Genomic DNA, 14,649 nt, shown 5'->3' on the forward strand with positions numbered 1-14,649 from the left:
GCATTGATTTGCAGGTAATTCCTTGATGAAACAACTCATCTGCTCAGATCAAAACTTGAAACAAACCAGGAGACTGGTGGAGTTAAAAGTGGGAGGTGTTATAGGAGGCCCATATAAATGAAGTAATCCACTACAATAAAATGACATGATCCTCCCTTGGTGCCCTCAACTACTGCAGCCACAGTCTCTTTCTGCTAGTTCTCAGTAAGCTCCTGAGACGAAGGGGCTACAAACTGCTTTCGTGCCATTCCTTGCAACAATTTGTAGTGCACATCCCAGCCATCCCTCTTTGTTGGTTTCCTCAAAAAAAAAAAAAAAAAAAAAAAACCACACTCTCAAATTCTCAAATTTGTCTGGTCCACTTGTCATGTCTTCTTTGCAGCTTACAGTGACGGATACAGAATGCTATAAACTTGTGCATGAATAGTGTATGAAGCCCCCAACACAAGAAGATCATGGAGTTGTTGAAGCAGGTCCAGAGGAGGGCCACAAAAATGATCAGAGAGCCAGAGACCCTCCACTACAAGAACAGGCTGAGAGAGCTGGAGCTCTTCAGCCTGGAGAAAGCTGCAAGACGACCTTATAGCGGCCTTCCAGTACATGAAGGAGGCCGACAGGAAAACTGAGGAGGGAGGGCATGTAACAACCGGACAAGGGGAAATGATTTTAAACTTGAAGAGGGTAGATTTAGACTAGATATTAGGAAGCAATTATTTACTGTGAGGATGGTGAGACAATGGAACAGGTTGCCCAGTGAGGCTGTGGTTGCCCTCTTCAGGGAGGTGTCTCTGCATATATCAGGATGTTGGAAGTAGGTGATCTCAAGGGTCTCTTCCAAACCAAACCATTGTATGATTCTACACAAGCATTTGGGAAAGAAACTGATGAATACAATCTGGGAGCTGCTGATGAAAACCCCCCCAGGGCTCTTTTGAGGTGTATTTTCAGAAGCTGCAGAATCTAATCCAGAATATTTTTGGCGCTTCATTTCTAATCACAGCTAGAAACCCCAGGTAACTTCCACCTCTTCTGATTATCTTATTTTAGGGACACAGCACAAAGAACCAGTGTCACCATTTCTTAAAAGCTGAAGAGAAAGAGCACAAGAAGTTTGAAAGCAGGACTACGTATAAAATTAGAAGTCTACTACCAGGTGTGAAGATAGAAAAGCAATAACTATTATTCTTACACATATTTAGGATGGCAATTTAAGCCTAAATGGCATTTAAAATGATGTCTCAGGACAATATTCGAATAAATTCAGCTCAACACATTACCAATACATTTTGCTAGAAAGAAAGAAGCTTCTAATAAATGCAACATCAGAAATTTTATTTACAAATATACTGTAATTCAACAACTAGTTTGTGGAGGGAAAAAGTGATAGTTACATTTTTCAAAAGGGAAAAGAGAATTCTTTCCCCTTAAATGTACTCCATGGAATATTATGCCTTCACCACTGAGCAAGCAGGTAATTCTTTGTATTTAAGTTTCAAAAAAGCACAATTTTAGAAACCAGCGTATGGAAAGCAAACACATTTGTGTGCATTTAAACGCAGCTTCATATTAACCTAGAGAATTCACTTTCAGTATATGTCAAAAATAAAGACAGCAATTGCAAATATATATTTATATTAAGTATTTCTCTAATGCTCATTTCAAGAGCTTAGAAACAAAATACCCTCTTCATATACCATTGGAAAGTCAACTAGATGATTATAAGCCTCAAAAATATTTTGAAGTTATTACCGAAAATATACTTATTCTCCCTTGTGCTTTCAGTACTTGAAGCTGAAAAAGTGAAAGCATTTTCCCCGGATACTTCCTTACTGCAATTACTTTATCATAAATAAAAATACAGTTATATGAAGAATATAATGCATTGCTATGAAGACTAGACAAGCAGAAGAGTTACTTTTAGAAAAAACACACACAATATATCTATTTATAGATCTACATCAGCAGCAATCACCTCTTCTTCTATCTGCAACAGTGGTTTCATATCTAGGTTTGCTTCACATGGAGGTTGGTTGTCCAGCTGTTAAGAGAGAAACAGAAGAAACTGTAATTAAATTCTAGCTGCTGAAGAATCATAGTGACAAAAATTCAAGTTTCCACTTAAAAGTTGTCAGATAATGGTATTACCATATTGATTAAAACACAGTAACACATAGTAAGGTATACATTCTGAGTCTAGCAAGCCAAATGTCATAAACAATACAAATTTGAGCTTAATCCAACTATAGCACTGCAAATATTTAAGACCAAATAACTTTCCACAGAACATGCACCTTACCCAGGTTTTAAGGAATTGTTTTTAGTATTAACACGAAGACAAGTTCACTTTTTTATTTTTCCTAAATTTACACTTCAACAGTTCAATTAAGATTTCCTAAGTAACTATAGCAATATGTATGTTTTTAAAAGTTTATTATCCAGTCTCTCTGCACATATTTAAGGGCATCTGCCAACACATCAGTGTTTCACTGCAATTTTACAAGATTAAAACATAAAATCAACATAAAATTGTGCAAACAAACCATGAAAATACATTTCAAATATTACTAATCCTACAATTTTTCAAACCTTTTAGCCAGTACATTCATGTTTCAAAATAATGAGTCATCAGAAAAGGTGTCATGAAGTACTAACTGCATAGTTATCTGCATTACACACCAGTGCTGCATTGCCAGTACATATTCTCATGGCAGCACTCATACAGCTGGTTTTTGTATTGTTCAAATCACTGATTTTGCTCTTTCATTCTCTATCAACAAGTTCCCATTGGCTAACTTATGTTTTGAGGTGCCCACTCACCCAGGAAGATGCAGTCTGACGGGAAGGGTATACAACTACTTCTCACAGATTAACTTTTCTCCTGAAAGGCTACTCAACATCATGAGTTTATAAGCTATAATGTCAGAGAGAGACTAAATTGCGCTTGATTTGAGATAAAATTTTTGGTTATTGCCATCACAAAATACTACCATATCAGGGACTAAATAAGACGACTTCTTTTAGTTTCAAACTTATCAAACTCATCCAGCAGTTTTGCATACAAAAGAAAAGATAGGGAAAGCTAAAATGACATGAGCAGGCTCCAGACTGAATTGCTCACACATTTGGGTGCCTTAAAGAGGAACATGGTCACTTTGGCATGGTTTTGTTCTCAACAAAAAATTTCTCTGAACAGCAATTTGGAGAGATCTCACCAGTGCTCTTCAGAAGGAAGGTAATGACTTTCTTCTTTCCACTGATCACAGAGGTTTCCCTGCACCTAATGTTAGCCTCTGTGAATGCACCAGTAGCATCAAGTAGTGGGGTTTTTTCTTTTCGGCAACCACACAATTATTTCTGTGGTGCAGGCAAAATTTCCAAGCCAGAAAGAGCCTGAAAACTGCAAAAGCATCAGATGCAACATTTTTCTTTTTCTGAGCTGGGTTCTCAGCCAGCAGATGCCCAAGTCCTGCTCATGTGTTGTAGCGTGAGTATCTGCTTCCTCCACTGCCTTCTGGACCACAGTGAGAAAAATGTGCCAGCTCATGTAGAAACACGCACATGTTTCCCAGGAAATCATTCAGAAGCCCTTTCCATTAGCTGAATTTAATCACTTTAAAGAATTCCTTATTTTCTAAGTAGAGTATATAAATCTAAAAGTAGAGTTATATCAAATTCCAGAGGCTTCTCAAAACTAGGAGGTTGTCTACCATCATATATGACAGCAGAAAAAAAACATCACCATTATTATTCAAAGCCTTAACATCATGCTCCAGTAAATCAGAATTCTGCAAACTATAATAAAGGAAAAAATATATACTGCACCTTTTAATTAAGATCTGTAAGTAAACCAATTCCTGCTGAACTTGTACCTAAGTGAATAACCAATCACAGACCTATAATTCAAATAATAATAGCATCGCAAAAAGAAAGCAGCATTTGTGCCACCTGCATAGGATAAATTAATATCTTTCCAATTACGTGCTAGAATTGAACTAAATACATACTCAAATTACTTTTTTTTTTTTTAAATCAATGTAGACAGTTTTTCAAAAAGACTCCTCTGCTATCAAGAGAAGACTGCTCAGCAACTTACAACTCCTTGACACCATTTTCTCAGATCTATGAAGAAAGCAAGATGATTACGCTGTGTTGTGTTTGAAACTACTCAATAACAAGGTGGTAAAAACAGCTACCAGGACGTTAGAAGTTTAGAATGACTACCCTACAAAAAGACAGAACCTGGCAATCAAACCTTTCTGAACCTATTAATTAACACAGCAATGTAAAGTAAAGCACAAAAGCTATCTTCTGGTTCAGCTATGCAAACACAGCACCAAGAACAACCATACTCATGCATGTTGCAGTCAAGCTGCCTTACTTTTAAATCTGAGATAGCAGTCGTTGCAGAAGAGTTTGTTGTTTCGGATCCTGACTTCAGCTCCAGAGCGGGATCCCCCAAGGTCACATTCACAGGCAACGCACTGCATGACAGATGAGTAATTAACAACTCCTTACAAAATACTGAAGAAACAAAATTCTTCAAAAGAGAGTTTGGATTAAATCCAGCAAAGCTTGTACCATAAACCCACAATCACTAGAAGCAAACGTGTAACAGTTAGTGGACTGAAATGCAATCAACTCAGGAAGTATCTTAACGCACCGACTGGACAACAGATAGCAGAGATACACCAACTAAGCAAAGAAAGACCAGACACCATTTAGAGATTAGTTCATTAAATTGAATTTGAACTTCAGTTTCTCTGAAAGCTAGCTCAACAAGGAAGAATTTGTTGCCTAGATGGAAACAATGATTTTGACACAGAACACCTGAGTGTGCTTCTCTCAGACTTCCATATGGCAGCACATGTGCTGGGGTCCTCAGTCCTTCGGCACTCAAACTTGTGTGTCCCACAGTTTCCTGATTTTGCATCACAGAAGCAAATTTTTTATGTGGAAAGAAGGGCCAATTTCATTTTTCTTTAACACATTAATAAAGGGCTAGATAGCTTTCAGACTAACACTAAACAATTTACCTGTGGTGGCTGAATAAAACTTTGCTACGGATATGAACCACTTCTGAAAAGACTAACACTATCCTCACAGAATTTATGAAAATAACTGTCTACTGTAAACGTGTCTGCTTAAATAGAAATGAATTTTGTGGATGGCTAATCATTCGCTTAATCTTAAGACATTTTAGAAGAAATTTGAAATTTGATTGCCTTATGTAGGTGAGGATCTACAGGTAGATCCCTCGTTCAGAATATATGTTCTGGAGGCATGGAGTGAAGACCAGCCTCTATTGACTACTATCCACATTGGGCAGCACTAGGAAGATCTTTGAGTCAACCTCTTTTAATACTCCTGATAATTGAGTGAGACACAGAAGGGGCTTTATTAAAGCCACAGAAAATGGAAGGTAAAATGGCACCTCCAAAGCAGAGTAATTCCTCATTCAGTCCTCAGACAGGGGAACTACAAGTGCTTTTACAACTTTTGCAAAAGAAATTTATTCTTCTGTGTTTGCCCCCAGCTGATTTCTCTACATGGGATTTTTTTGCTGTCAGTTCTAAGAAAGGTATGTGGTCTTACAGTCAGCATGACCACATACTTCCAAATCCCTTCTCATTAACTTTGAGTGCTAAATGCCTGCAGATAGGACTGCCTCATGGAAATCTGCAGGTAACACACTTCAGAGTAGAAGGCAAAGCAGGTGATTTTAGTAGAGCCCCTGTGAGCATAACACTGAGTAGCCATGCGTGCTTCTGATTAGTTCCTGTTTCTTCACAGCTTTACTCCCAGCTCTCACCTTAAAACAATGTAAATGATAACAAAGACCAAGAGACTCAATGATCATGGCTGCTCCTTTGCCCAGAACGTTATTACAGTATGAACAGATTTTCCTCCCACTGACTGACCTAGATACAGAACAAATATCCTTTAAACCAGCTTGAAAAGGTTTAAAAGAAAAAAGTTAAAGATTTCTTGAGATTAAAAACAAAAACATGCTGGTAAAAAGTGGACTACTAAGCTGCTCAAGGAAAATAAACTGAAGAGGAATACTGTTATATTATAGGGAAAGCTGAAGTGTTATAATTAAGATCACAGTTACATAGGAACAGATGAAGAAATTTGTCGCATTCCTGGGAGAGATTTCACTGTATAAAATACCTTCTACAAATAAACTTGAAACTGCATTACATTTAGAGAGTAAAAACACACTGCTTTTGTGTTCCTACCTCGTTTCTTATTTGCAGAAGATCATCCTGAAGGCTACTTTTTAGCACCCCAAGTCCTATCATCTGCATCTTGTTAGATAACAGGAGGCTAGTCCTGAATATACAGTATTAACTCTTTGAACGTGAGCAATACAGAGCTAGATTTCCTTAGATCTACTAAACTGTTAGCAAATCAAAAAATGGAAATGAGAACAAGATAAGCACACATGTTTAGGTAGGTCATTTTTTTACATTAAAAAGAATGTAAAATTTTTTTTTTTTTTTTTTTTTTAAAGTCAATTTATCAAAAAGTGTCTGGGAGTTTAAGAGTTAGTGTAACTATGTTTACAGTGCTGTTAAATACAATACATGTAATTGTGTGTGGATGATCTTATCTCAAGGTGTTTTTAAAATTTTTCAAGTATATAAAAGAGCAGAGCTATCTATCACAACTAAATTACACTTTGTTTCAAAATAGGCTGCAATCCTTGCTTTCTCCTCCAAGATGAAAAAAAACATCCTACTCTGTAATTCTCCAGGGTCATGGATTATGAGCATTCCTGAGTGCTAAGATGAGATGGACCAAATGCCAGGAAGAGGGGAAGAGAAATGAATATGACAGCCATAAAGTGTGCATTTGAGAAATCTGCTGTTAAAACACACCTCAATAAACAAATATCAGAAATGCCAACTGGAGTAGGCTTTTACTAAGTAACCAGCATACAGCTCTGAGACTGGAGATTTATTATTCCAGTTCATTTTTCTTAACCTATGTGAAGCACTGATGACAAACCTGAGGAATTTTCTGTATGACTGGAGCAGGGAAGTCATACCAGCCTACATTTCCACTGTCCCATTCACCAAGAAAACTGCAGGTGCTTTTCAGACTTGTTAATTAATATTATGTAAATGCTGCTGCAGAACACTGCATCTACAGAGACCGCTCTTCAGCACAGCCTAACGCGTGTGTCTTCCCAGCTTAGGGGCACCTACTCACCTGCTGCGCATCTGCGACCCTGGCTGGGAAGCAGAAACAGGAGACTGCACCCGCGGGGCTGCCTGGGATGCAGGTGGGGCTCTCACAGAGGTGGTCACAGGAGGTACTTTGGCAGAGGAAGGAGTGCACATATAGGCCCGATTTGATGTGGACACTGGGCGGCTGTGATCTTGATTAGAGGACAGAGATGAAGTGGAGGAGGACTGGTTCAACCTCGAGTGGTGCCTCCACAAGCTTGTTCTTGAAGAATCAAGATTGTCCAAAGACTCCCCTCTGTAACACAGAGACATATATGCATGTAAATGGTAGTACAGATGAAGAAGAGCTATATTCTGATTTCAAAAAGGAAAAATATTTTATGACTTTTAAGATTTTCTAGCATGAATATATTTGTCTAATCATGAGGGTATTCTAAACACACCGACTTTAATATTTGAACTGCAAATTATCCTTTGTGTTCAGTCCTAGTCCCAAGGGAATTTAAAAAAACAGAAGTGAAGGAGAGGTAGTACTTGATATCTGTACAGTAAAACACTCTTTGCTGCAGCCTTATCAGAGTGAACTATGCCAGAATCCATTGTACAGCAACAGATCTCAGTTAGTGGGTTTGTTTTTGTAGTCTTTAAGGGATACCAGATTGAAAATAACAATCCATATAGGCTGGACAGCCACCTTGTCTATGAAGAAGGTGCTTGCCCATTAGCCAAACATTCTCGTGACTGATAACTCAAGTGTTTCCTAAGTGACAAACCCAATATTCATACATTACTTACAGAAAGAAATGAACTCGAGACTTTCTGATCCAATACTTCTGTTAAAGTGTTATACTCTTCAGCTACAGTAATTTCCACAATAAATTACTTTACTGAAATTCTTAGGCACATCTGTCAGTACTACCGATTTCCAGTGCTGTTATATCAGCCAAGAAATCAACAGTTATTTGCAGACCATACACACACACAAACACACTTGCAAAAAAACTCTTTAATCCCAGCTGGAATACAATTACCTTCTTCTACTTGCACTGCTATTCAGTTTACCTTAAAGCTTTTTTACATGCTGGATTTGTTTCAGTGCTCTGTAATAGGAGCTGAAGTTTAGAATAACCAAACAAAAATATCTGATGAGAGACAAAATTAATTTTTAACATGATTCCTACCTCCTCATACTACTGCTGTACAGACTGATTGGCTCCTTATGCACACTGGAACTGCGTTGCCTAATCCAGCTGCTGTCTGTGTGTAGAGATGTTTTCTTCCTCATTTCCTGAAGGATTTGTTGCCTCTCTAACTCTGCTGCAGACAGGTTGTGCTCCTTCTGAGGCTCCTTCTGAGACCCCTTCTGTGACTCGCTCGTGTTCCAGGACCTCTCTGAATGCTTGCTCTGAGTATCTGTTAGGACAAGACACAGGCACAAAAGCAGTTGTTAAGCATCTAGTACTCCAAGTATAACTCCAGAAGCATTCATCATCACATTCTCAAGCTTGTTTCTACATTTGTGTATATGTCTATATAAAAAAATTAACACAGAATGTCTATTACTTGGATGTTGTGGTAACTAACCAGTGGAAATGAGATTATGCAGTAAAAGACCTTTCAATACCTGTTTAAATTTTTGAAAGAGGAAAGCAACAAGCCCTCTTTCTCTCGTCTCTGTTGACAGTTAGAGGACAACACTTTTTTCTTTATTTTCTAAACCCAGTAATTATCCCTCACAGTAAGATCATCTAATTAAGATAGTTACTCAACAGTAAGTCACTTCAATTTAAATTTCAATACAACGCTGATTATATATACGCTCTTAACTTTATTGCCATCCATTACCATTATAAAATACCGTGGAAGCGTATTCTCCCGTTACTTTCAATGACTGAGCTTTAATGTGTGAAACCAATGCTGTCCATTTACAATATTTCCTCTATGGCGCCATTTACTTTATGATTACTTTTATTAACCATGTTTTAGACATAGGTGTAGCTTTCAGAATTTTTCTATTTTATAATACTTAGATAGCCTTCCTCACTCTTTATTCTAGAGAAGCAGTAACAACTGATGGACAACTCAAGAAAGACAGCAACAAAGCACAGTCCAGGAAACTGCAGAGCCACTATGACAGTATCAAGAGCTGATTTTCACTTGTGTTATTTTTAAGCTAACAAAAGTTGAAAATGGCAAACGTGTTGAAAACATCAGTCAATAAAAAAAACTGCATATACCAAGCCAAGTCAACGTATCAGGAGAAGAAGCATTTTCAATTATATACAGGCATGATAAGTTTCATCTTCTGCGCTTTCAATCATCTAAATCTTCAGCATCTAAGATCTCTTTGCAATCAGCACTACTTCAAGACAGGAGTTAATCATATTTATCCAGTTGATGGTATGAATATCCTCTTGTTTTTAGAGCTTCACTGTATTGTGCCATAGTATAAAATTCAAACCATCATTCAGCTATGAAAAAGTACTTTCCTAATTAATTTTCTTAGGATAACTGCTCCTGATACACCTGTTTTAAAAATAAGTATAAAAAATAATATAAATTAAGTACTTACTATTTCTATTTGCATTGAATTCATTCAGCTCTGAAGTTGACTTGGATTTATTCCTAAAGATACAGGAAACATTCACTCAGCCAAGAAGGATAAAGATCTTAGTGCAGACTACAGATACACAGCCCCTTTCTTTCAGTGTCCTTCTGATCAAATGCTTGCAATAAAAAAACAATCCAGTAAACAAAGAAAAACCAAAGACTAACAGGATATTCAAGTGTCAAAAAAGGTGCCAGTATTGCACAACATAGATAACCACATACTGAAAGCTGAAATCAAGTATTGAACATTCCCAGTGCTTCAGCTGAAAGTATGAGGGTCTGATCATTGTATTTGCTTAATCAAAAGTATGTTCAAAGCAAAGTCCCTTCGCTGTGGAAGCTCTCCAAAGAGTACAGTCAAGAAGCAATAACTTCAAAAGCAAGTTCATAAATGATTCAATTTCATGAGTAACTTAAATCACACTTCAGCACACACCACTAGACTGTAAGCTAAATACCTCCTCAAACACTGCACTCAGATTGTTCTCAGGAAACTTATTACTCACTGATTATACCCAGCAGCATAATTTTTTAATGAGTTTTAGCCAAGAGATGCCATTCTCTATATAGGAAGGCAAAGAGCAAAAAGCTAAGTTTCTGACTACACAGGATCTTCAGCAACACCTCTGTGCTGTATTACTAGTCTGAAGTAACACATCCAGATTTCTTGTTTAAAACACTTCAGAAAGGAACAGAAGTCTTTTCTCAGTACACAGCTCAAAGCTGCTACTGCAGTGTGCTTATGAGTACAGTACTGGATGCATAAAAATATACTGAGGGAGTCTTGTCCTCTGGCTGCAGACAAAGGATGCATAAACAATCTGCACCAAATTTTCTGCTTCCCCACATTTTGATTATTTGTTCCATCTTAGGGACCTATGCAATGAATGCACAGCAGTTCTTATTAAGCAGGAGATCCAAAGACCGGGTTGACCTTGTCTGGGCTGATTTTAAGCACTTGAGTGTCTTCCTCATACACATACACAAGAGATAACTATCTAGTGCATGCAGCTTTTGAAATTAGATATACAGATAAATTCATTATGGGTTCCTTGTAAAATCTGGGGCTACTCTTTATGTAAAATAAGGCATGCTTACTTCAACAGCAAGAATTAACTAAATGCACAGCAGACATGATCTTTCAGTACTGTGAGATGCCATCTACAACAAAGGCTTGAAAAGAAATATTCTGATTTAGGCTAATACGGCATTTTCTAAACCATAGACAAAACATAAAAGCTAGAAGAAAAGCTGTCTATTCAGTAAGTCCAGGGAACAGCATCAGCTAGTACATTCTGTAGAAATGAGTACAGGGAAAAAAAAAACACACAAAACAAGGCACATTTAGCAGGTGGCACATTTATCAGCACATCTTGATAAATATGCTGCTGCTGTCTGTCACATCCTTCCCTGTTTGCTGTCTGTAAGTTTCACAATCTTCATTGGGATGACTGCACCTTAATTTGTACAGCACACTATGACACAACCAAGAAATTGTTTTCCAGACAGGTAAGTCCAATACCACCCACATATTTACTTCCTTATAGTTCTGCTTCTCCCAGTAAAATCCTGACTGACTGACTAACTCTTGTTTACAGCACAGCATGTAATTTGCCAAGAGTTTGGTTGGTTGCTTGTTTTCTCAATACAAAAACAGACCATAAAAACTGCAGCAGCTGCCAATGGCCAAAGCTGATCAGAAGTTTCAAGGATTTCTGACAAAGAGAGTCTCACTCTGCACTGTGCTGTGCAGCCTTACCTCCAGCACTGGGGACAGGGTTGGGTTCCACAACATACGAAGGACACAGAACTATCAAAGTGTCCAAAGGCAGGCAATGAAGACAATAAAGGGTGATCCTTACATGTGCCTTTAACTCAGAATATTCTATGATCCTATATCACCACCATCTATTCTTAAATTCAGTATCATACATACCTGTCAGAAAACGACTGATCAGGTTGCTCCTCGATGGTTTTGGAAGATTCATAGCGCTCGTAACGCCTATTTAAAAACAAACAAAAAACTCACTATCTTTATGTACAAAGATATACATAGAACTGTAAATATTTCCTGACAAAAATATTGAAAACAGATCCTTAAGTAAACAGACAAAAGCTTTCAGAAACACAAAGATCTAAGAAGCCTTAATTTTATCAGTCAGAAATACAAGGAGAGGAGGAAAAAAAAAAAAAAAAAAAAAAAAGAAGCTGGAAAAAGAAAGGCTGTTAGAAAAAGAGCCTGAAATTATCTTTTTGTAAGTGAGGAGTAGAAACTTTTACATGCCTGGATGCTTAAAACTTATTGCCGAAGATATTTCTACCTATATATTGATTGCACTTCTTCTCACCTGTCAATGAGATGTTGGCCAGGTTGGTTCTCTGTTGTTTTAGATACTTCATAGCGCTCATAACGTCTAGAAGCAACATACAGATAAAAGCAATTATCTATTAAAACAATCTCAAAATTGAAGCAATAATATACATATACAGAAAATACAAAGTTCAGATGTTAATCAAATATGAAAACATGAGGGAGAAGATTAAAAACAGACTAGGACACTGAAAAAATATCAATATATGACAGTGATTATCTCATCTATTTCAAAGCCAGAAGATAAGCTTTGTCCAAACACAGAAGTTCTCCAAGAATTAGATGCATATTCTAGTGAATTTCATGGCTGCAGTCTGTAATCCATAGAGAAACATCTGCAAACTTCTACAGACAAAGTTCTTCCAGTTGCCTGTCCCCAGTCTCAATGCTCTGCCATCAGCTGAGTATCAGCTATCAGCTCTCTGCAGCATTATGCTTTTACGTACAGTTATGCAGTATTTCAGATTTCAAGCCAAATCTCTGGATATCATTGTAATGGAAGCATTTAGCACTAGTTATTTAAAATCCCAATTTGATTGAACTTATTCCTTTACTACTCAGCACAGCCATCCTTGTTCAGCAACATGCATCCTTTTGCAGCAACCTCAGAAGTAATCATATTCCCTGAGACTGAAGCATATATCAAGGATTTAGATATGCAGATATCACAGCAGCTTTACAAGTTACTGCACAATGCCTTGTTATCTCGCAAATGGAGCAAGCTAAACTACAGAGATACCCCAGTGCAGCTGCCAAGAACAACCAATTGTAACAGCCATGCCTCTGCTTTGCTCAGCAGAAGTAATTCACCATGAGCTAAAGAAACTCCAGATCTCACAGTCTCCCCAGCAAATATATGCAATTTTAGAATCGTATTTTTTTCTCCTAAGATATAACTTAATCATGTGTTATCTTCAGTCATCTCTTACTGCTTGTTCAAAAAAAGGGAAAAATCCTCAAGGGAAACAGTTAAGCCTGCTGCATGCAAGGCAGTAAGCTAAGTGCACAAGAAACAAGGAAAAGTTACTGCGTTAATCTCTGCATTAATCACAGCAGATCTCCTGTGACATCTGAAGCAGTAGTCAAAAAACTTCTACGCAAAAATTTGCATTTATAAACTATTTTATTTATTAATTTTAAGCAAGCTGATGAAGGTGGTAATGGAAGAAACACTTTAATGCTCAAGGATAAATATGTTCAAAGTGGATAAATCCAACACAATACAATACCTAAGCCAATATTTGCTAACTCATACATGATGATGCTTTTCATTGAGAAATTAGCACACAGGCACAACTAAACCTTACTGCTGCACTGTTGAACTAAAATGATAGAGGAATCAGTCATGCCTTTGTTAGAAAAGAGTTAACTTGTTATTTCTTCTGAAAGCCCTGTATTTTTGAGCTACTGGCTCTCAATTTGCACTAGAGTTTTTACAAATCTTCATATTAAGTGCTTCAGGTCATCTTTGATTTGGTGACAATTACTTTATCTGTATCTATTTAAAAATGAGAAGAAGTGGGTTAATAGAGTACTCCATTCAAGAGGAATGACTTCATCTCATACCTGATTCTTCTACCTTAAGAAAGAAAGAATAGCATTTTATTCAGTCTTAGCAGGATGCTCTGTGTAATACAATACCATTTATAGCAATGAGCACTGGCAGTCAGGCTGCAGAATTTTAAGTTATCATCCATTCACTTCTAAATCTCTTCCCTCAGCTGAAATGCCAAAATGAATGTGCAATTTGTCATAGTTTTGTGATTCTTGGTTTTCGGTATTCCACCTCATAACATCATGTGGGGCATTGGGAGCTTAACTGTTAATGCTCAATTCCTGGGTACCTGCCCAGAAGAGAAGAACTACATTCCCCAGGGGACTTTGTGGACACAGAGAGGAGATACAACTCCTGGCAAGGTCACCTGACGCGCTCTTTTTCGTCTGCTCTTCTTCATGGGCTCTCCTCCTGTCTCCCTGCTGCTCAATTGGACTGCGCATCTCACCTCAGCGTTGTGGTGAGGCCTATCCACCTTTCAGACATTCTCTCGTTATATTTGATTTATTAGCTTCAATTCTGATTGTATGGTATTACGGTGTGTTATGTTGCATTCCAATACTATATTTAGTAAGTTAGTTTGTTTCTCCTCAGATCATTGCTGCTGTTTTTAACTATTTTTGGGGTCCCCTGTTCCCTTTTTCCGGAGGTGCGGATTTTGCAAAATCTCTCCTCCCCTCTAGTCATAGAACTGGGCCGAACCAGCCTGTAAACCATTGACACAATTATTTCTATACTCTTAGAGCACAAAAGAAAACTGGTCTGCACAAGGTAAAGAAGTGGTTTGCAACAAAAGAGACTAAGGAATGGTGGGGCTCAAATTATGCCAACTCAGTCACCTGTAATTATGATCGTGCTTACAAAATGAGCAAAGGATGGCAAAACTGGGATAGCTTTACTATTTTACTGCTGAACTACAA

The 14,649-nt window shown here is 37.6% G+C and overlaps 1 protein-coding gene across 7 annotated transcripts in view; it reads right to left on the reverse strand.

The window, feature by feature from the left end:
- Window positions 1-1,311: 1,311 nt before the first annotated feature.
- LMO7 (LIM domain 7) overlaps window positions 1,312-14,649 on the reverse strand; it is a 128,681-nt gene continuing 115,343 nt past the window's right edge. For all 7 annotated transcript variants that reach the window (XM_052705807.1, XM_052705806.1, XM_052705805.1 and 4 more), the window contains 8 exons: window positions 12,152-12,217; window positions 11,740-11,805; window positions 9,766-9,818; window positions 8,375-8,606; window positions 7,216-7,488; window positions 5,810-5,918; window positions 4,379-4,481; window positions 1,312-2,038 (listed from right to left, as the gene is read on the reverse strand). In XM_052705807.1, the coding sequence (XP_052561767.1) occupies window positions 2,016-2,038; window positions 4,379-4,481; window positions 5,810-5,918; window positions 7,216-7,488; window positions 8,375-8,606; window positions 9,766-9,818; window positions 11,740-11,805; window positions 12,152-12,217 (925 nt within the window). In that variant the 3' untranslated portion in view covers window positions 1,312-2,015. The remainder of the gene's footprint in view (window positions 2,039-4,378; window positions 4,482-5,809; window positions 5,919-7,215; window positions 7,489-8,374; window positions 8,607-9,765; window positions 9,819-11,739; window positions 11,806-12,151; window positions 12,218-14,649) is intronic.

The sequence above is a fragment of the Tympanuchus pallidicinctus genome, unplaced genomic scaffold, assembly GCF_026119805.1.
Source record: "Tympanuchus pallidicinctus isolate F22 unplaced genomic scaffold, pur_lepc_1.0 scaffold6, whole genome shotgun sequence".
Classification (NCBI taxonomy): domain Eukaryota; kingdom Metazoa; phylum Chordata; class Aves; order Galliformes; family Phasianidae; genus Tympanuchus; species Tympanuchus pallidicinctus.